The 21421-nt window shown below is 50.0% G+C and overlaps 1 protein-coding gene across 1 annotated transcript; it reads right to left on the bottom strand.

The window, feature by feature from the left end:
• Positions 1 to 1211: 1211 nt before the first annotated feature.
• On the bottom strand, positions 1212 to 21223 carry LOC134798361 (DNA replication licensing factor MCM4). The gene is made up of 17 exons (XM_063770773.1): positions 20941 to 21223; positions 20614 to 20736; positions 19815 to 19978; positions 18861 to 19028; positions 18534 to 18632; positions 17727 to 17859; positions 16770 to 17012; positions 10050 to 10278; positions 9290 to 9484; positions 7422 to 7598; positions 6437 to 6524; positions 5618 to 5778; positions 4852 to 4975; positions 4625 to 4731; positions 3254 to 3388; positions 2172 to 2382; positions 1212 to 1407 (listed from the first exon to the last, which is right to left on the bottom strand). The coding sequence occupies exons 1-17, from the start codon at positions 21077 to 21079 to the stop codon at positions 1312 to 1314; spliced, it is 2592 nt and encodes an 863-aa protein (XP_063626843.1). The 5' UTR covers positions 21080 to 21223; the 3' UTR covers positions 1212 to 1311.
• Positions 21224 to 21421: the final 198 nt, after the last annotated feature.

Below are 21421 nucleotides of genomic sequence, written 5' to 3'. Positions count from 1 at the left end.
ATGTATGAACTATTCTTTACTATTTTTGTTTTGTCCTTATAATAATTCTTATCCTCATCCTTATCCATTTAATAATAGCCATTCCAAATAGTTTCCTACTCCTATTTTAATAGAAAAAAAATGTAAAGCTTTAAATGTATTGTGCAATCTTTTGGCAGTACAGTCGCTCAAAAATGGGTCAGGGAAAAATTTGCTCTATTTGGTATAGAACAGTACAGTATGAACTTTATATAAATTCCTTTAGTATGGAATGAATTTCGCGCTCAGCTGATTTAGATTTTAGTATTACGACATGAGTCAGTTTTGGGGTCCCTTTGTTTGACATAATTATTGAAAGTCATAATGTAATGATTGTCAGATTATCATTAGTCATAATTCTGAAACCGTTAACTTTTCAGGATTTTCGTGGGGTTATCCTATAGATAGGTTAGGTTTGTTTTGTGGCAATCCTGAAAAGTTACGCGTTTCTGAGAAAAACCAAATTATGACTAACGAAAATGTGGACAAACAATACATTATGACTTAAAACTTTATGGGAAACAATAGAGACCCGTTAGTGTTTCCCTGATCTGTTATCTTTATATTTTGAATTTGTTTGACACTGACTTGATTTAGCGGAATGCACAATTACTTTTGACTGTTTTTAATAGATAGCAAATTATATTATGTTGTTATTTGTCCGCAAGCTTTTGATACGCGGTTAGATTTTATGTAAATAAAGATAATTTATTAAAAACATTTTTTTATTATCTTTAGTATGCAGCCAAGTAAAAGTAATCTTTTCTGTTCTTCTTCGCGTTATTCCGGCATTTTACCACGGCTCATGGGAGCCTGGGGTCCGCTTGACAAGTAAAAGTACTATTGTATGAAAATAATATGATTTATTAATAAGATCAACGTACACAAACAATTATCTTACTTATTAATAATTAATACGGTACTAAAAAACCATGAGTTCCATAGGCACTTTATCGAGATCGAAACGTTAACAAATGCATTTTAACCCTTTACCAGGCTAAGCGATATATTTCCCACATGCGGCACTTCATGTGTTCTATTTTCTATCAGTAAGACTGACATTCGATTGTCATTTTTGAACTGTCAGCCTGAAAATGAAGTTGGCATGGCATGTTAATCGGTTTTATTGAACCAACTAAACCAACAGATCATTTACCCGGTAGTCGAATATAGTTTATGAGTCCTTTACTCTTTCGCAGCACTGAGTTGTGTATTTCTGCATAGGAGCTAATTGTATTCGTTTTCAGTTATAGTTGCAGAATGTAAGGGTTAAGTGGTTAACGTTTAACCGACTTAGCAGAAGCGCAAATGTGTGTGCGACACGATGACGGCCTTGCCCTCGTCTTGCAGATCTCGGAGGGCCTCGTCTAACTGCTCGCGAGTCACCGTCTGCAAGAAACACGTACACATTGTTAACCCTTTGAAGAAACCATATTTTCAATATTGAAATAATATTTTTTATAAATGTGGTCGGATTGCAAAAACTGCCACACTGAGGTGAGGCCGACCAAGACAAACGTCAACAGGTTTAATTTAGCTATTTAAATCTATCTAATACCTTTAATTTAAACGAGCAATTCTTGTATATTTATTTATTTATATATATAATTCGGGGATCTCGGAAACTGCTTTAACGATTTCGATGAAATTTGGTATATGGGGGTTTTCGGGGCCGAAAAATCGATCTAGCTAGGTCTAATCTCTGGGAAAACGCGCATTTTTGAGTTTTTATATGTTTTCTGAGCAAAGCTCGGTCTCCCAGATATTATGTTAATACGTTTATTTCATTAAATTATTCGATGAGGTAAAATGTAGCTGCCACAAACCTACCACTAATTCGGTCGGACACAGGATTTGGCCGACCACTTTTTTTTACTGTCCTCAAGCTAGCTCAGCTATCTAACAACAAGTTTCATTCTATTTTTCGATGAGGTTTTTTTTGATGACTTTTTGTACCACTTTTTTGCCATTTGCACTAAATTTGCAGTTAAGCCGCGGCCGACCAAGAGCTACAAAAAGCCAGCTACCCCCACAGGGTAGGTATAGGTATTTTCTATTTTTTATCAGGTAGGGTTTCACGCAGCCGGCTACCGGACTATTTGCGGTGTAGTTCGACCCCACAGAGGAGATTACGACTAATGACTGCTACTCACGATCTGCGAGGAGGCATTGATCTCCTGCAGCAGCTTGGCATGCGTGGTAGTGTGTGGCTTGGCTTGGGGCTGCGCGATGGCACGCAGCGCCTGCAGCAGGTCGGCGCGGCGGCGGCGCGCGGCGGCGCCGAGCCCGGTGGTGAGGATGCCGACGTCGATGCGGCCCGACGCGGGGTCCGTGGCCGACTGCTTCAGGGCTTCGCGGTGCAGTCTGGGAAAATGGATTACGACACATTTCTTTTTTTTTACCGGTTTTTCAAGTTAACCCATTAATTTTATTATATTTTAGTTATTTATTACGGTGTCTTATATGGTGGTATTCCACCTGTTCAATTTCTTTGTCCAGTGTGTATTTGCGTCTCACATTTTGCTTAGTGAGAGAGTGAGACGCAATACAGCGCATTGGATCAAAAAATAGGCCAGGTGGAATACTAACCATACAAATCTACTGACACTTATATCAAAACTACCATCTATTATTTTACTAACATTATAAATGTGAAAGATTATAAGTTTGAATGTTTATTCATTAGTCATGCAAAAACGACTGAATAAATTTGATTGATAATTAACTTACAAATAGCCTATTATAACACGTATTACATTGAATACTTTTTACTATGATAGACATCTAACAGTAGGGAATTAAGATATTATACTGTAAGTCAACTTAAACGCGTGCAGAGGCAAATTAGAAAAAAACTTGAAAAAAAAACCCATAATTTTATAGTGTAAATAAAAACCTCAATGGAAACAAAATCTACAATTAAGACAAAGATAACACAGACTTTCAATGTATTCTAATTGTAAATCATAAATATTTTACTTATGCTTTTAATAGACAGAGGGAATATAATATTTCCCATCTGATTTTGAACTTTATTTCAAAGTCAAAGGGTTCGGTTTTGAATAATTTGTGACACTCTTAGGGCCACTTGCACCATTCGACTAACCCGGGGTTAACAGGTTATACATTGAGTTACCATGGTTACCAGTACAATTTAACACTGGGTTAACGGTTTAACCGCTTAGCCCCGGGTTAGTGGAGTGATGCAAGTGACCCTTACAGGGTTAACACTTACCTTGAAGCTTCATCAACATCAATAATCTCCACGGTGGGCGACAGACGGACCCGCGCGTGCGCCTCCGCGAGCCGGATGAGGCTCTCGAGCTGCCGCGGGTACGCCGAGATCTGGCCGCGCCCGCTGCCTACTCGTCTGCAATCGACAATAAGAAGAGTTTATAGTCGACAGTAGGAAGAAAAATATCACGAATGATCACGATGAGGAAGGAGGAGAAGATATCACGTGTAATTTTTGAAGTGAAAACTTCTTTAGCGGCGCTGAGCACTTTTTGAGGTGGGGAAAAAATGATAAACTCGAGACAGCGTAACGCGTAACGCGCTGACGTCATGTGTGACGGACAATGTTATTCACCAAAGAACTTTAGTCATAAACTCATAACGTATCATAATCAGGTCAATTATTTAAAACTGGACTTTTATATTAAGCAATAAAGCTCAATGTTCTAATTTTGTACGGGCTGAAATACGAGGATCTCACAGATCTTGATGAAATCGCTAATAAAAGTGAACTCTAGTAGTGGTGAATAAAACTCAAAATATCATGTTCAAATATATTTAGATGCGAGGTCTGCAAGGTAACTTTACAATTTCTTTTCGAATTTTAAACAATTAAATCTACAAATTAGAATTTCGAATTTTAAACAAGCTCACTGACCAGCAATTTCGGAACGAAAGTTTTTCAATAGAAAGGAGGATGGGTCAATTATACATAGTGCTGCAAACATTTTGGACTAGTCATTGAGTTTTCACTTCTATCGGCACTCCCAGAGTGCAACCCGTTTTTTTTTTTTTTCAAAGTGGGAAAGTCAAAATCAACAATATTACTCAATAATTTAATCGCATGGCACACGGCACACTGCATCCGATTCGCACGTCGCTCCGATGTTTTAACGAGACAACGCTAACGAGCGACGTGCGAATTGGATGCAGTGTGCCATGCGCCTAAGCGCAGCATTTCATTGTATTGTACACATACCGTATGTGGCCAGAGCGCTAGTAGCCTAGCGGTAAAGGTAGATGATCGGCGCGCCGCTTTTACATATAAAACGCTCACGCCCCGCCCGGAAAACGCGCCTGTGTGACGGAACCTTAAGATCGTGCGACTTTCAATCCGGAGGTCGCACTTATGTACGAAATATCATCCTATATTTACCAGTCGCTTTTCGGTGAAAGAAAACATCGTGAGGAAACCGGACTAATTCCAATAAGGCCTGGTTTCCCCCCGGGTTGGAATGTCAGATGGCAGTCGCTTTCGTAAAAACTAGTGCCTACTCCAATTCTTGGGATTAGTTGCCAAGCTCCCAGGCTCCCATGAGCCGTGGTAAAATGCCGGGACAACGCGAGGAAGATGATGATGTTGTATACATACCGCATGTCGACGTATGCGTCGATGAGCCTCTGCTGAGCGGCCTCGCTGAGTGTGGGCTGAACGTTTTCCTTCGCAAACGCGATGTAGTCCCGCATAATGCTCATATCCTGAAAAATCATTCCAAATGTTACACCTTTGATTTTTGTTTGGTGTTATTCCACCTGTCCAATTTCCTTGTCCAATTTGTATTTTGTCTCACATGTTGCTTAATGAGAGACAACACTTACGAATACTTGGTCATCCTCTTCAGGGTCGGCGGGGTCCTTGTAATACAGCGACACGAGATGCGAGGCCAGGCGACGGTCGAACACTTCGTCTTGCGGGTCCAGCACCAAGAATATGAGATCGAATCTGGAAACAACAGATATTTGGATTCTGACTAGTTGCGAATTGACAACACATATACTTCAATATGCCCGTAGAACCGATGGCCATTGGGGCGGAAAGGTTCTCGAGTGGCGACCACGTACCGGAAGGCGCAGCGTGGGTAGACCCCCCACAAGGTGGACTGACGACCTGGTAAAGGTCGCGGGAGTCCGCTGGATGCGGGTGGCGCAAGACCGGTCATTGTGGCACTCTTTGGAGGAGGCCTATGTCCAGCAGTGGACGTCCTCTGGCTGATATGATGATGATGATGATACTTCAATTTATTTTGGACTTATGATAAAGAGATGATCCTAAAATTTAACTGGGGATTATCAATCTACATACGGTTTCACTTTGAAAGCAAATCCAAAAGTGCTAGGAGCCTTAAGTCACAGTGTAAAAAGTAACAGTGGACCGACGCGTTTGATGTTTGCGTGTATGCCGACACCGCACAAGAACACAGTAGGGTTGTCACAGACTTTTACACACCAACACAAACATACCAAACATTTCAAATAAGAACGCTAGCCCTGGAAGTAGTACCGAGCTACTAATGAATCCAGGGCTCTGAAACAAAAGCCGAAGGTGCAACGCTACTCCATCCTTGTCCAACATATGGCACAGTACCTTGACATGAGCGTGTGGGGTAGCTGTACGTTCTCGACGATGGTCTTGTTCTTGTTCCACTGCGACTCGGCTGGGTTCGCGGCCGCCAGTATAGACGTGCGCGCGTTTAGCTGACAGATGATACCGGCTTTCGCTATTGATAGGGTTTGCTGCTCCATCACCTAAAAATGAGCATTTTATAGTCATTTCTGTCTAAAGGATCGCGAAAAAGGGGATAAAGAAGGATTCTTCTTCTTGTTAGGGGCTATATAAGGCTCCACAGCCTATGCATCACTGCGACCACTGCCTGATCGCCGCCTACTACAACTCTCGATCCAAACCTGCAACTTCAAACAGCTGCAGGATCTTTTTGATCTCGGGACTTTTAACTCATCCAGGCGCAATATGTGTCTGCCCAGGATTAAGTCACGAGTGCGCATTAGGCAAGGGCACTCTGTGAGGATGTGCAAGGGCGTCTCCTCTGCCTCCATACAGAAGGCTACAAAATGAAGTACAATCGTACGATTACGATATCGAGCTAGATCCAGGTTTAAATTCACACCTTGAAATAAAATTTACGTTTACACTCTGGTAGGCTCTAAGTCTTGAAGTGACTTTGAACCTGAGTGGCTCTGTGACTGTCTTAAAGACAGGTTGGTATGACAATTTTAGGTTGGTATTCCATCTGTTCAATATCTTGATCTAATGTGATTACGTATCACTCTCTCATTAAGCAAAATGTGAGACAAAATACACATTGGACAAGTGGAATACCATCCTTAGTGATATTTAAAACAACAAGATATTAGAAGTATCTTAAAGAGTAATAAAATGTCTTACTTCGTGCAGCACACTCCTGGTAGAGTCGTTCATTTTGTCGAACTCGTCAATACAGCAGATTCCGTTGTCCGCCAGAACTAGCGCGCCCCTGAAACAAGTATTAAACTGAGTATTCCCGTATACCAGTCGTAAAAAAGTCGTACAGCCGGCCTAGCCTAGGTGACAATCGTTATCGCTACGACAACGAAACGCTTTGTGTCTCTCTATCACTCTTCCATGTTAGTACGACAGTGACAGTTGCGTTTCGATCGCTACGAACGAAGCGTAAGCGAGTTGCTACGCGGCCTGCACTAGACGTATACTATATGCATGCAATACGTGCGAGTAGAAAGATTGAGCAATTCGCGCATTTACATTTGCAAGCTCTGTTAAGTTCTGGTTTCCTAGGAAAGCGGTGCCGTCATATAGCGGTCGTACGGGGAATGACGTCACTAGAACGTTGTCTATGTAAACCAAATGGCGCGGTTTCCTAGAGGGCGGTGACTGACACCGTAACGTCAATAAAATCGGTGTCGCCATTTGTCTTGACGGTGCCGATAGTTTCGTGAACGTTTTATTTGATAGCGGTGAAGCCATTTCTACTAAAATCTCAAATGCACCTTCTGTACCACAAGATTTGAATAAATGATCTTCCGTACTACGATTATTTTTCTCTTCTGATGATAGTTCATCGTCCAAGTAAATTATTAAAGCTAAATAAAGGTTGTCCATTTTCTCTCCTGGATACGTTTCGTTAAACGTTGGTGGCTGACGGTGTGTTATGACGCCGTGGAACTTTCCACAAGTCGTCACCGTAAAGACGGCCGTCTTTTTGCGTCCGCTATATGACTGCCCCGCTTTCCTAGGAATCCAAAGCTTTAGGGACAAGGCGAAGGCCAGCGGATCAGCGGAGCGAGTTCACTCAATTTGCGTACTCACTGTGGAAGGAGTTAAGTACAGTGCAACATAAAGTAGCCCTGCAGCTACTATAGAAAAATCCACTCACGTCTGCAGCACGAGCTGGCGAGTGTCGGGGTCCTTGGTGACGTAGGCGGTGAGCCCCACGGCGCTGGAGCCGCGGCCCGACGTGTACTGCGCGCGCGGCACGAGCGAGTGCACGTAGCGGAGCAGCTGGGACTTAGACGTGCCCGGGTCGCCGCATAGCAGAATGTTGATCTCCGATCTGTGGAAATGATACATTTTAGTACGAAATTCCAACTGTACAGGTCGGTAGGGTTGGCCGGTGCAAGTATTTTATAGATGGCGCCTTCGTTTTTGAGAAAAAAAGAGTTGATGTTTTTTCCCCATACATTATAATTTTCATTTTTTTTTTACCGCTAATTCGCATATTTTTTTAAATTGCAGAGTAATTATTTTATTAATAAATTTTCCTATCGCATGCAATTTATTTGTAGCGAAACAAGTGTCCCACTTTTCTCGATTTAGAAACCAGTGTGCGACACAAGTACCTGAAATGTGTCCAGCCGGCGGCATTGAAGTTCTTCTTTGTACCACCGAGTAGTTCAAGCAGAACGCCCTTCTTGATGTCGAGGTTCTCGTAGATGGAGGGTGCGATGGCGCGCGCTAGTCGCTCGTAGCAGTCGGCTTGCTTTGACAGGGACTTGAACAGCCTACGACACAAGTACCTGAAATGTGTCCGGCCAGCGGCGTTGAAGTTCTTCTTAGTACCACCGAGCAGTTGGAGCAACACGCCCTTCTTGATGTCGAGGTTCTCGTAGATGGAGGGTGCGATGGCTCGCGCTAGTCGCTCGTAGCAGTCGGCTTGAACAGCCTACGACACAAGTACCTGAAATGTGTCTGGCCAGCGGCGTTGAAGTTCTTCTTAGTACCACCGAGCAGTTGGAGCAACACGCCCTTCTTGATGTCGAGGTTCTCGTAGATGGAAGATGCGATGGCTCGCGCTAGTCGCTCGTAGCAGTCGGCTTGCTTTGACAGTGACTTGAACAGCCTACGACATAAGTACCTGAAATGTGTCCGGCCAGCGGCGTTGAAGTTCTTCTTAGTACCACCGAGCAGTTGAAGCAACACGCCCTTCTTGATGTCGAGGTTCTCGTAGATGGAGGGTGCGATGGCGCGCGCTAGTCGCTCGTAGCAGTCGGCTTGCTTTGACAGGGACTTGAACAGCCTACGACACAAGTACCTGAAATGTGTCCGGCCGGCGGCGTTGAAGTTCTTCTTAGTACCACCGAGCAGTTGGAGCAACATGCCCTTCTTGATGTCGAGGTTCTCGTAGATGGAGGGTGCGATGGCGCGCGCTTGGCGCTCATAGCAGTCGGCTTGCTTTGACAGCGACTTGAACAGCCTACGACACAAGTACCTGAAATGTGTCCGGCCAGCGGCGTTGAAGTTCTTCTTAGTACCACCGAGCAGTTGGAGCAACACGCCCTTCTTGATGTCGAGGTTCTCGTAGATGGAGGGTGCGATGGCTCGCGCTTGGCGCTTATAGCAGTCGGCTTGCTTTGACAGGGACTTGAACAGCCTACGACATAAGTACCTGAAATGTGTCCGGCTAGCGGCGCGGCGTTGAAGTTCTTCTTAGTACCACCGAGCAGTTGAAGCAACACGCCCTTCTTGATGTCGAGGTTCTCGTAGATGGAAGGTGCGATGGCTCGCGCTTGGCGCTCGTAGCAGTCTGCTTTCTTTGACAGCGTCTTGAACAGCCCACGACACAAGTACCTGAAATGTGTCCGGCCGGCGGCGTTGAAGTTCTTCTTAGTACCACCGAGCAGTTGGAGCAACACGCCCTTCTTAATGTCGAGGTTCTCGTAGATGGAGGGTGCGATGGCGCGCGCTAGTCGCTCGTAGCAGTGTGCTTGCTTTGACAGCGTCTTGAACAGCCCACGACACAAGTACCTGAAATGTGTCCGGCCGGCGGCGTTGAAGTTCTTCTTAGTACCACCGAGCAGTTGGAGCAACACGCCCTTCTTGATGTCGAGGTTCTCGTAGATGGAGGGTGCGATGGCGCGCGCTAGTCGCTCGTAGCAGTCGGCTTGCTTTGACAGTGACTTGAACAGTTCTACTCGCTCGGGCGGGAAACGGTGCTCCTTGCTGTGGGACAAACGAAATACCTATTAGCTATTATCTATGTGTGAATGTCACGCCCTCGCCAAACAAAGAACGAAGGACTTTGGAGCAGGATATCTGGAACCAAAGGACTTTAAAACGCTACCCATGAGCTCCATCATCCGACACATGGTTATGGTGGGAAAAGCTCTTGAGTAGTTGACGGATCTTCTTTATAGTTCGTTTTTTTTTATCAGAGATAAGGTTAACAATCTTGACGTGTCTTTTAATTGAAAAACAAGAAGATCGCTTACCTTCTTTCAAGTTCTTTCTAATGCTAAAAAAACGAACTATAGGGGGTAATTGCACAAAATATCCCTATGGGTCGAAGTGTATCCAAGGCAAGGGCCCCCGAAAACAATAAGATAAGATCGCCCACACTGTTAACTGTACATCATTATGCCTTTTGTAATAAGGTCCACCGATGCATGTACAGTTAGGAGTGTTGCTGTTTGTACTCTACTAACGTAAAAAACAACTCCCCGTTTTAAGCATCTATCTCGCGTACAGTGTTAGAGTCGCCTGTTTCGCGAGGGAGATAAGCGCTCACCCCTCTTCAGTCTCGAACAGCCTGTCACTATGCACCTTCCTGTAATGCAGCGCGTCAATATGAGTCTTATGCAGAGCGCGTAAGGTCGACTTTCGCGGGTGCACAGTGGCGGGGGCGGCGCGGAACACGCCAGTCACGCTGACTCGCTCGCCGGCTCCGACGGCTTCGACTAGCGCTCCGTGAGCCATCACGGTCACTGTGGCTGGCGTGCGACCCGCGGGCATATCATCTGTAAGGGGAAATATTAGATATATGTACATATAATCAAACAATCCAAACAGTTTAACGAAGGAATTTTAAATTTAGCTAGGACAAACGATCCAAGGATTAACCGTGTGAAGTGCTCATTATTGGCGCAACTATTTGCACTAAGACCAGTCGACGACGTCACACATAAGTCGCGACTCTCCGCGGGAAGCGTCTCGCACCTGGCGACTCCTGCAGCTTGACCAGCTGCTTGTCGCTGAAGTGGCTGCGGTTGTGTATGAGCTGCAAGCAGTGCGCGGTGTTGCAGTGTGCGCAGTGCGCCGGCTCGGGCACGGCACTCACCTGGCGACTCCTGCAGCTTGACCAGCTGCTTGTCGCTGAAGTGGCTGCGGTTGTGTATGAGCTGGAAGCAGTGCGCGGTGTTGCAGTGCGCGCAGTGCGCCGGCTCGGGCACGGCACTCACCTGGCGACTCCTGCAGCTTGACCAGCCGCTTGTCGCTGAAGTGGCTGCGGTTGTGTATGAGCTGGAAGCAGTGCGCGGTGTTGCAGTGTGCGCAGTGCGCCGGCTCGGGCACGGCACTCACCTGGCGACTCCTGCAGCTTGACCAGCTGCTTGTCGCTGAAGTGGCTGCGGTTGTGTATGAGCTGGAAGCAGTGCGCGGTGTTGCAGTGTGCGCAGTGCGCCGGCTCGGGCACGGCACTCACCTGGCGACTCCTGCAGCTTGACCAGCTGCTTGTCGCTGAAGTGGCTGCGGTTGTGTATGAGCTGGAAGCAGTGCGCGGTGTTGCAGTGTGCGCAGTGCGCCGGCTCGGGCACGGCACTCACCTGGCGACTCCTGCAGCTTGACCAGCTGCTTGTCGCTGAAGTGGCTGCGGTTGTGTATGAGCTGCAAGCAGTGCGCGGTGTTGCAGTGTGCGCAGTGCGCCGGCTCGGGCACGGCACTCACCTGGCGACTCCTGCAGCTTGACCAGCTGCTTGTCGCTGAAGTGGCTGCGGTTGTGTATGAGCTGGAAGCAGTGCGCGGTGTTGCAGTGTGCGCAGTGCGCCGGCTCGGGCACGGCACTCACCTGGCGACTCCTGCAGCTTGACCAGCTGCTTGTCGCTGAAGTGGCTGCGGTTGTGTATGAGCTGGAAGCAGTGCGCGGTGTTGCAGTGTGCGCAGTGCGCCGGCTCGGGCACGGCACTCACCTGGCGACTCCTGCAGCTTGACCAGCTGCTTGTCGCTGAAGTGGCTGCGGTTGTGTATGAGCTGGAAGCAGTGCGCGGTGTTGCAGTGTGCGCAGTGCGCCGGCTCGGGCACGGCACTCACCTGGCGACTCCTGCAGCTTGACCAGCTGCTTGTCGCTGAAGTGGCTGCGGTTGTGTATGAGCTGGAAGCAGTGCGCGGTGTTGCAGTGTGCGCAGTGCGCCGGCTCGGGCACGGCACTCACCTGGCGACTCCTGCAGCTTGACCAGCTGCCTGTCGCTGAAGTGGCTGCGGTTGTGTATGAGCTGGAAGCAGTGCGCGGTGTTGCAGTGTGCGCAGTGCGCCGGCTCCGGCACGGCACTCACCTGGCGACTCCTGCAGCTTGACCAGCTGCTTGTCGCTGAAGTGGCTGCGGTTGTGTATGAGCTGGAAGCAGTGCGCGGTGTTGCAGTGTGCGCAGTGCGCCGGCTCGGGCACGGCACTCACCTGGCGACTCCTGCAGCTTGACCAGCTGCTTGTCGCTGAAGTGGCTGCGGTTGTGTATGAGCTGGAAGCAGTGCGCGGTGTTGCAGTGTGCGCAGTGCGCCGGCTCGGGCACGGCACTCACCTGGCGACTCCTGCAGCTTGACCAGCTGCTTGTCGCTGAAGTGGCTGCGGTTGTGTATGAGCTGGAAGCAGTGCGCGGTGTTGCAGTGTGCGCAGTGCGCCGGCTCCGGCACGGCACTCACCTGGCGACTCCTGCAGCTTGACCAGCTGCTTGTCGCTGAAGTGGCTGCGGTTGTGTATGAGCTGGAAGCAGTGCGCGGTGTTGCAGTGTGCGCAGTGCGCCGGCTCGGGCACGGCACTCACCTGGCGACTCCTGCAGCTTGACCAGCTGCTTGTCGCTGAAGTGGCTGCGGTTGTGTATGAGCTGCAAGCAGTGCGCGGTGTTGCAGTGTGCGCAGTGCGCCGCCTCGGGCACGGCACTCACCTGGCGACTCCTGCAGCTTGACCAGCTGCTTGTCGCTGAAGTGGCTGCGGTTGTGTATGAGCTGGAAGCAGTGCGCGGTGTTGCAGTGTGCGCAGTGCGCCGGCTCGGGCACGGCACTCACCTGGCGACTCCTGCAGCTTGACCAGCTGCCTGTCGCTGAAGTGGCTGCGGTTGTGTATGAGCTGGAAGCAGTGCGCGGTGTTGCAGTGTGCGCAGTGCGCCGGCTCGGGCACGGCACTCACCTGGCGACTCCTGCAGCTTGACCAGCTGCTTGTCGCTGAAGTGGCTGCGGTTGTGTATGAGCTGGAAGCAGTGCGCGGTGTTGCAGTGTGCGCAGTGCGCCGGCTCGGGCACGGCACTCACCTGGCGACTCCTGCAGCTTGACCAGCTGCTTGTCGCTGAAGTGGCTGCGGTTGTGTATGAGCTGGAAGCAGTGCGCGGTGTTGCAGTGTGCGCAGTGCGCCGGCTCGGGCACGGCACTCACCTGGCGACTCCTGCAGCTTGACCAGCTGCTTGTCGCTGAAGTGGCTGCGGTTGTGTATGAGCTGCAAGCAGTGCGCGGTGTTGCAGTGTGCGCAGTGCGCCGGCTCGGGCACGGCACTCACCTGGCGACTCCTGCAGCTTGACCAGCTGCTTGTCGCTGAAGTGGCTGCGGTTGTGTATGAGCTGGAAGCAGTGCGCGGTGTTGCAGTGTGCGCAGTGCGCCGGCTCGGGCACGGCACTCACCTGGCGACTCCTGCAGCTTGACCAGCTGCTTGTCGCTGAAGTGGCTGCGGTTGTGTATGAGCTGGAAGCAGTGCGCGGTGTTGCAGTGTGCGCAGTGCGCCGGCTCGGGCACGGCACTCACCTGGCGACTCCTGCAGCTTGACCAGCTGCTTGTCGCTGAAGTGGCTGCGGTTGTGTATGAGCTGGAAGCAGTGCGCGGTGTTGCAGTGTGCGCAGTGCGCCGGCTCGGGCACGACACTCACCTGGCGACTCCTGCAGTTTGACCAGCTGCTTGTCGCTGAAGTGGCTGCGGTTGTGTATGAGCTGGAAGCAGTGCGCGGTGTTGCAGTGTGCGCAGTGCGCCGGCTCGGGCACGGCACTCACCTGGCGACTCCTGCAGCTTGACCAGCTGCTTGTCGCTGAAGTGGCTGCGGTTGTGTATGAGCTGGAAGCAGTGCGCGGTGTTGCAGTGTGCGCAGTGCGCCGGCTCGGGCACGGCACTCACCTGGCGACTCCTGCAGCTTGACCAGCTGCTTGTCGCTGAAGTGGCTGCGGTTGTGTATGAGCTGGAAGCAGTGCGCGGTGTTGCAGTGTGCGCAGTGCGCCGGCTCGGGCACGGCACTCACCTGGCGACTCCTGCAGCTTGACCAGCTGCTTGTCGCTGAAGTGGCTGCGGTTGTGTATGAGCTGGAAGCAGTGCGCGGTGTTGCAGTGTGCGCAGTGCGCCGGCTCGGGCACGGCACTCACCTGGCGACTCCTGCAGCTTGACCAGCTGCTTGTCGCTGAAGTGGCTGCGGTTGTGTATGAGCTGGAAGCAGTGCGCGGTGTTGCAGTGTGCGCAGTGCGCCGGCTCGGGCACGGCACTCACCTGGCGACTCCTGCAGCTTGACCAGCTGCTTGTCGCTGAAGTGGCTGCGGTTGTGTATGAGCTGGAAGCAGTGCGCGGTGTTGCAGTGTGCGCAGTGCGCCGGCTAGGGCACGGCACTCACCTGGCGACTCCTGCAGCTTGACCAGCTGCTTGTCGCTGAAGTGGCTGCGGTTGTGTATGAGCTGGAAGCAGTGCGCGGTGTTGCAGTGTGCGCAGTGCGCCGGCTCGGGCACGGCACTCACCTGGAGACTCCTGCAGCTTGACCAGCTGCTTGTCGCTGAAGTGGCTGCGGTTGTGTATGAGCTGGAAGCAGTGCGCGGTGTTGCAGTGTGCGCAGTGCGCCGGCTCGGGCACGGCACTCACCTGGAGACTCCTGCAGCTTGACCAGCTGCTTGTCGCTGAAGTGGCTGCGGTTGTGTATGAGCTGGAAGCAGTGCGCGGTGTTGCAGTGTGCGCAGTGCGCCGGCTCGGGCACGGCACTCACCTGGAGACTCCTGCAGCTTGACCAGCTGCTTGTCGCTGAAGTGGCTGCGGTTGTGTATGAGCTGGAAGCAGTGCGCGGTGTTGCAGTGTGCGCAGTGCGCCGGCTCGGGCACGGCACTCACCTGGCGACTCCTGCAGCTTGACCAGCTGCTTGTCGCTGAAGTGGCTGCGGTTGTGTATGAGCTGGAAGCAGTGCGCGGTGTTGCAGTGTGCGCAGTGCGCCGGCTCGGGCACGGCACTCACCTGGCGACTCCTGCAGCTTGACCAGCTGCTTGTCGCTGAAGTGGCTGCGGTTGTGTATGAGCTGGAAGCAGTGCGCGGTGTTGCAGTGTGCGCAGTGCGCCGGCTCGGGCACGGCACTCACCTGGCGACTCCTGCAGCTTGACCAGCTGCTTGTCGCTGAAGTGGCTGCGGTTGTGTATGAGCTGGAAGCAGTGCGCGGTGTTGCAGTGTGCGCAGTGCGCCGGCTCGGGCACGGCACTCACCTGGAGACTCCTGCAGCTTGACCAGCTGCTTGTCGCTGAAGTCGCTGCGGTTGTGTATGAGCTGGAAGCAGTGCGCGGTGTTGCAGTGTGCGCAGTGCGCCGGCTCGGGCACGGCACTCACCTGGAGACTCCTGCAGCTTGACCAGCTGCTTGTCGCTGAAGTGGCTGCGGTTGTGTATGAGCTGGAAGCAGTGCGCGGTGTTGCAGTGTGCGCAGTGCGCCGGCTCGGGCACGGCACTCACCTGGAGACTCCTGCAGCTTGACCAGCTGCTTGTCGCTGAAGTGGCTGCGGTTGTGTATGAGCTGGAAGCAGTGCGCGGTGTTGCAGTGTGCGCAGTGCGCCGGCTCGGGCACGGCACTCACCTGGAGACTCCTGCAGCTTGACCAGCTGCTTGTCGCTGAAGTGGCTGCGGTTGTGTATGAGCTGGAAGCAGTGCGCGGTGTTGCAGTGTGCGCAGTGCGCCGGCTCGGGCACGGCACTCACCTGGAGACTCCTGCAGCTTGACCAGCTGCTTGTCGCTGAAGTGGCTGCGGTTGTGTATGAGCTGGAAGCAGTGCGCGGTGTTGCAGTGTGCGCAGTGCGCCGGCTCGGGCACGGCACTCACCTGGAGACTCCTGCAGCTTGACCAGCTGCTTGTCGCTGAAGTGGCTGCGGTTGTGTATGAGCTGGAAGCAGTGCGCGGTGTTGCAGTGTGCGCAGTGCGCCGGCTCGGGCACGGCACTCACCTGGAGACTCCTGCAGCTTGACCAGCTGCTTGTCGCTGAAGTGGCTGCGGTTGTGTATGAGCTGGAAGCAGTGCGCGGTGTTGCAGTGTGCGCAGTGCGCCGGCTCGGGCACGGCACTCACCTGGAGACTCCTGCAGCTTGACCAGCTGCTTGTCGCTGAAGTGGCTGCGGTTGTGTATGAGCTGGAAGCAGTGCGCGGTGTTGCAGTGTGCGCAGTGCGCCGGCTCGGGCACGGCACTCACCTGGAGACTCCTGCAGCTTGACCAGCTGCTTGTCGCTGAAGTGGCTGCGGTTGTGTATGAGCTGGAAGCAGTGCGCGGTGTTGCAGTGTGCGCAGTGCGCCGGCTCGGGCACGGCACTCACCTGGAGACTCCTGCAGCTTGACCAGCTGCTTGTCGCTGAAGTGGCTGCGGTTGTGTATGAGCTGGAAGCAGTGCGCGGTGTTGCAGTGTGCGCAGTGCGCCGGCTCGGGCACGGCACTCACCTGGAGACTCCTGCAGCTTGACCAGCTGCTTGTCGCTGAAGTGGCTGCGGTTGTGTATGAGCTGGAAGCAGTGCGCGGTGTTGCAGTGTGCGCAGTGCGCCGGCTCGGGCACGGCACTCACCTGGAGACTCCTGCAGCTTGACCAGCTGCTTGTCGCTGAAGTGGCTGCGGTTGTGTATGAGCTGGAAGCAGTGCGCGGTGTTGCAGTGTGCGCAGTGCGCCGGCTCGGGCACGGCACTCACCTGGAGACTCCTGCAGCTTGACCAGCTGCTTGTCGCTGAAGTGGCTGCGGTTGTGTATGAGCTGGAAGCAGTGCGCGGTGTTGCAGTGTGCGCAGTGCGCCGGCTCGGGCACGGCACTCACCTGGAGACTCCTGCAGCTTGACCAGCTGCTTGTCGCTGAAGTGGCTGCGGTTGTGTATGAGCTGGAAGCAGTGCGCGGTGTTGCAGTGTGCGCAGTGCGCCGGCTCGGGCACGGCACTCACCTGGAGACTCCTGCAGCTTGACCAGCTGCTTGTCGCTGCAGTGGCTGCGGTTGTGTATGAGCTGGAAGCAGTGCGCGGTGTTGCAGTGTGCGCAGTGCGCCGGCTCGGGCACGGCACTCACCTGGAGACTCCTGCAGCTTGACCAGCTGCTTGTCGCTGAAGTGGCTGCGGTTGTGTATGAGCTGGAAGCAGTGCGCGGTGTTGCAGTGTGCGCAGTGCGCCGGCTCGGGCACGCGGCCGCGCTCCAGCTCGGCGGCGGCCGCGGCGCCGCACACGGCGCACTTGAAGAACGCCTCGCGCATCTCCGGCACGATGGTGGACGTGCGGATCACCATGCCCGAGATGGTCACCAGCTGGTCGATGTCTGGAAAGAGATCACTGATAAGGATGGTATTCCACCTGTCCAATTTTTGTCCAATGTCACTGCGTCTCATTCTCTCATTAAGCAAAATGTGAGACAAAATACACATTGGACAGATGGAATACCACCCTTAGCGAGTCGACAGTTACGATTGGCGAGATATCTTTGAAAATTTCTGCATTATTATTACCGCGGGGTGACGACCTAGTATTATAACGTTGTTGTTATGGTCAGCCTTCGAAACTTTTTGTCATTTCTTGTGACTACAATAGTGGTATGTTGAAAACTTTGGTTCACTGTAAGTCTTTAATTTTTTTTTATTGTGGATTTGCTTACTCAGTTTCATTTGAAGAATAAGTCAAATTACGAAGAAACTAATTGCGTTGCATTAGGGTGTTCGTTGTCATTGTGGTCATCGATAGTGAATTTCAGTGGGAATCCAGCTAAATACTCATTAAATAGGGTATATGACTGTATTTGAAATAAATTATTTTACACCATGCATGAAATAAAGCACCTTTATATTGATACAGAAACGTGGACAGCAGTTATATTTAAACACAATTTCAATTTTAAAGCCCGTATAAAACTATAAAGAGTAGGTAATTTGTTCGTGACGTCACATGCTAGTGTTTCATATAAATTCCATAGTAGCAAAATCGTTTTGACAGTTCGAAAAAAGAAACTGATTTGCCTAGTAGTCAAATACCCTATTACCTTCCGGGTTGAGGTCTCTCATGTGCCTGGCGGGCGCGTTGAACGGCCGCACCTGGATCTGGTGCTCCAGCACCGCGGCCGGGTACTTCTCGAAGAACAGCTCGTTTACCGCTGCGTCAAACGCTGGCACAACCTGTCAATTGAGACTTTATTGTAACTGCCGTAAGGTTTATTTTTGTATGGTGTTGTAGCAAGATACTAAATGATTCTATTCTTGCCGAAATATGGTTGTTATATCACTACACCTTATAAAACAAAGTCCCCCGCCACATCTGTCTGTTTGTGTGTTTGTATGTTCGCGATAAACTCAAAAACCGGGCAAGTGCGAGTCGGACTCGCGCACGAAGGGTTACGTACCATATGCAAAAAAAAACGAAAAAAAAAGCAAAAAGAAAACGGTCACCCATCCAAGTACTGACCACGCCCGACGTTGCTTAACTTTGGTCAAAAATCACGTTTGCTGTATGGGAGCCCCACTTAAATCTTTATTTTATTCTATTTTTAGTATTTGTTGTTATAGTGGCAACAGAAATACATCATCTGTGAAAATTTCAACTGTCTGTCACGGTTCGTGAGATACAGCCTGGTGACAGACAGACGGACGGACGGACGGACGGACAGCGAAGTCTTAGTAATAGGGTCCCGTTTTACCCTTTGGGTACGGAACCCTAAAAACTACTGAATGGATTTTCATGCGGTTTTCACCTATCGATAGAGTGATTCTTGAGGAAAGTTTAAGTATAAAATTTCTGAAGTACGAAGCCGGGGCGGGTCGCTAGTTTATGATGAAATCAAAATGATATTTACCTCTTGTGGATAGCAGACAAGCTGGCGATGCAGCTTGGGATCAAAAATGCGAACATGATCCACATCAACATCCAAGAATGGCTCTTCCAATGTGTGAATCTGGAATAAAAAAATTGAAATTAATACTAAGCCAAATAAACTAATATAAAATATTCCCGAAAAACACAAACTTTATCTGTCTTTATTAAATGTCTTTCCCATCACGGTACAGTGGTGTTCGCGGACCTTTGGGAGGCGTGCGCGGATCCGAAGCCAACACGTAGAGACTCTTTTGACACTTTAATTAAAACTGTTTTTGTAACACTTCCATAGGAAGTTACCACTAACCTCTTCTAGCTTCTGTTCATAGAGTGGTTCATTAGTGACAGCGGTGGGCTCGACGAAGCGCTGCACAAACTTGATGAACTTCTCGCGGCACTCTGCAATGGCTACATCCGTGCCCCACACCACTAATTGTGGTTCACTTGATGGTGCCTCTGCTGCTGGCTCTTCCACCTGGAAATTTGAAGAATACTTTAGTGTTATAATAAAAGTCCAATAAAATATCGTCAAGAGCCCACTGACACTTTATAAATTATGTAGATATTCTCAAAAACTAATTAAACGTCCCTTAGGTTACATCACCCTCCCCATTAGATTACCTGTTCACTGTTCAGCAGGCCTTTTATGGATGGCTTTACCCACGTGACAAAGTATCCGTCACTTTTTAACACAGCGCGATTGAAAGTGACAGATACCGTTTTATCACGCTGTCACGTAGACAAGAGCGACATATCCGATCCGGACAGGGGCCCGTTTCTCAAACGCTTGTAACTTGTAATACAAGTGGAAGTCCCTTTCTAACAAAAGCCGTCAAAAAGTGACATCCGCTTGTATTACAAGTTACAAGAGAAACGGGCCCAAAGTGTGTGATTCAGCAATTTTGGCCAGAAAGTGACTGGCATTAGACAGCCTCCAATTTTCTTGCTAGGCGTCACCATGATTCATGATACAGCAAGTTACTCTAGACCTCTAGAGTCTAGAACTGCTTTAATATTTTCCACCCTTTGGCAAGAGATCTGCATCTCCTGCACTCAAAGGAGCTGAAGTGCCAGTTAGAACAGCTTCAAATACATAGTGGTCTTCTAAGAATACACTTGCGAGCAAAGAAACTCACAAATCAAGAAACTCAAAAAGAATCACTTCACATGGTTGACTTCTCCACTCAATAACTTTTCAAATTTTCATGTAATCCTGCAGAATGCACAATTTGCTTGAATGAATTATAAAATGATTGTTTACCCCTCTGGTAGGTGTTGGTGCCGGCACATTACGCCCAAACTGATGCCCCCGCAGGTCTGCCCTCTGCCTGGCAGGGGTCATGACCCCTCGCATGAGCGAGCGAGGGGTGCTGAGGGAGCTGGGTGTGCCATAGTTCAGGGGTGAGCTCAAGTCAAAATCTGTACCTAGAAGATTCAGTTAAATATTTTACAAACACATCATTATTGACCCGGGTACGTCCTTAAACTACGACCAAGACCACCGGAGGATGGGCAGCAGCGTCCCCTGAGTGCGGTGGAGATACTGCAATCGCCAACCCGCATGCCAAGCGTGGCGATTACGGCATTCACCCCCCATGGAAAAGTCACATTTTACAAACACAAGAGAAAGATAACCCTACCAAGTGGCGGAAATTACTTTAGATCAGCATTTCCCAAGCTATGGGTTGTGACCCATTGTTGGGTCGCAAGCGAATATTGAGTGGGCCCTGGAACTACTAGGGCATCTGAGCGCTGCCAATTATATTTTATGCCCCCGTTTTAATGGCCAAGAGGTGGGTCCCAAATTTGGCAGTTTTTGTTAGGTGGGTCGGAGCCCAGTCAATTTTGGGAACCATTGCTTTAGATTCATTGGAGTTTTAACTTTCTGTTAATTACATAAATTTCAAATAGATGGGGAAAGTAGCTGTTTTATATTTACTGTGTAATTGACTTGGTTTTGTACTGAAAACTTAAAATGTGTGAATAAATGACATTGAAATTGAATAGAAGTTTCTCCAAATTTATGTTTAGCTTAGCCTAGGAGTTTTGGGTTTACATACCAATAGGACTAGACTGCAAAGCTCTTGCCGGTGACGTGCCCGGTACCCGTGGGGTGCGGGGTGTGCCGCGTGGGGTGCGGGGAGTTCCTCGGGGGGTGCGAGTAGGAGTCGCTGGAGTCCCATCTGTATACAAGTTTTGTATCTGATATTTAAGTTGATAGGGCCATTAAGCTCTGGTTTCCTAGGAAAGCGGTGCCGTCATATAGCGGCCGTAATACAAAGAGGGAAAGGATTAGTTTTTAACATGATAGTTACTGATTTACGTTATAACAATGATATAGGTTAGGTAGGAGCGTCCAGTTTATTAACAACAATACATTACGATACCTTGTGAAGATGTGCCCGAAGCTCGTTGAGGCGTCTCCGGGATGACCACCTGTTCCTGTTGGGAAGACCGCGTCCTGCGGGTTGGAGTAGGGGCGTCCGACGACGCTTGCGATGACGGCCGTTTCGATGGAGTGGACATGTTGAATCAAGCCACTGTACAGTGCTTGTGTTTTTATTTGCTTAAACTCACTTTTTACAAAATATCTAATTCTAGAAATAAAACAAAACAAAGAAATTAATCACGAATCAGAGAGGAACGCGACCGGCGCGTGTTTTGGGCGCGAAATGTGACGTCTGACGTATGTGTCAATATGTCAAAACAAAAGCTGTCAGACTTTTTTTTAAGCGTACTTTGTTTATTACTTGCAGCGCTATCAAAAGTAGCTTAAATAGTTTAGTAGTTTTGGTTTCTAGAAATTCTATTATAAAATGTCTTTAGGCGCAATACAATAAAATTGGTTCTTCTCGTTTATACGTAAGT

This window comes from Cydia splendana, chromosome 16 (assembly GCF_910591565.1).
Source record: "Cydia splendana chromosome 16, ilCydSple1.2, whole genome shotgun sequence".
Lineage (NCBI taxonomy): Eukaryota > Metazoa > Arthropoda > Insecta > Lepidoptera > Tortricidae > Cydia > Cydia splendana.
This window is presented reverse-complemented; position numbering and strand designations above follow the sequence as displayed.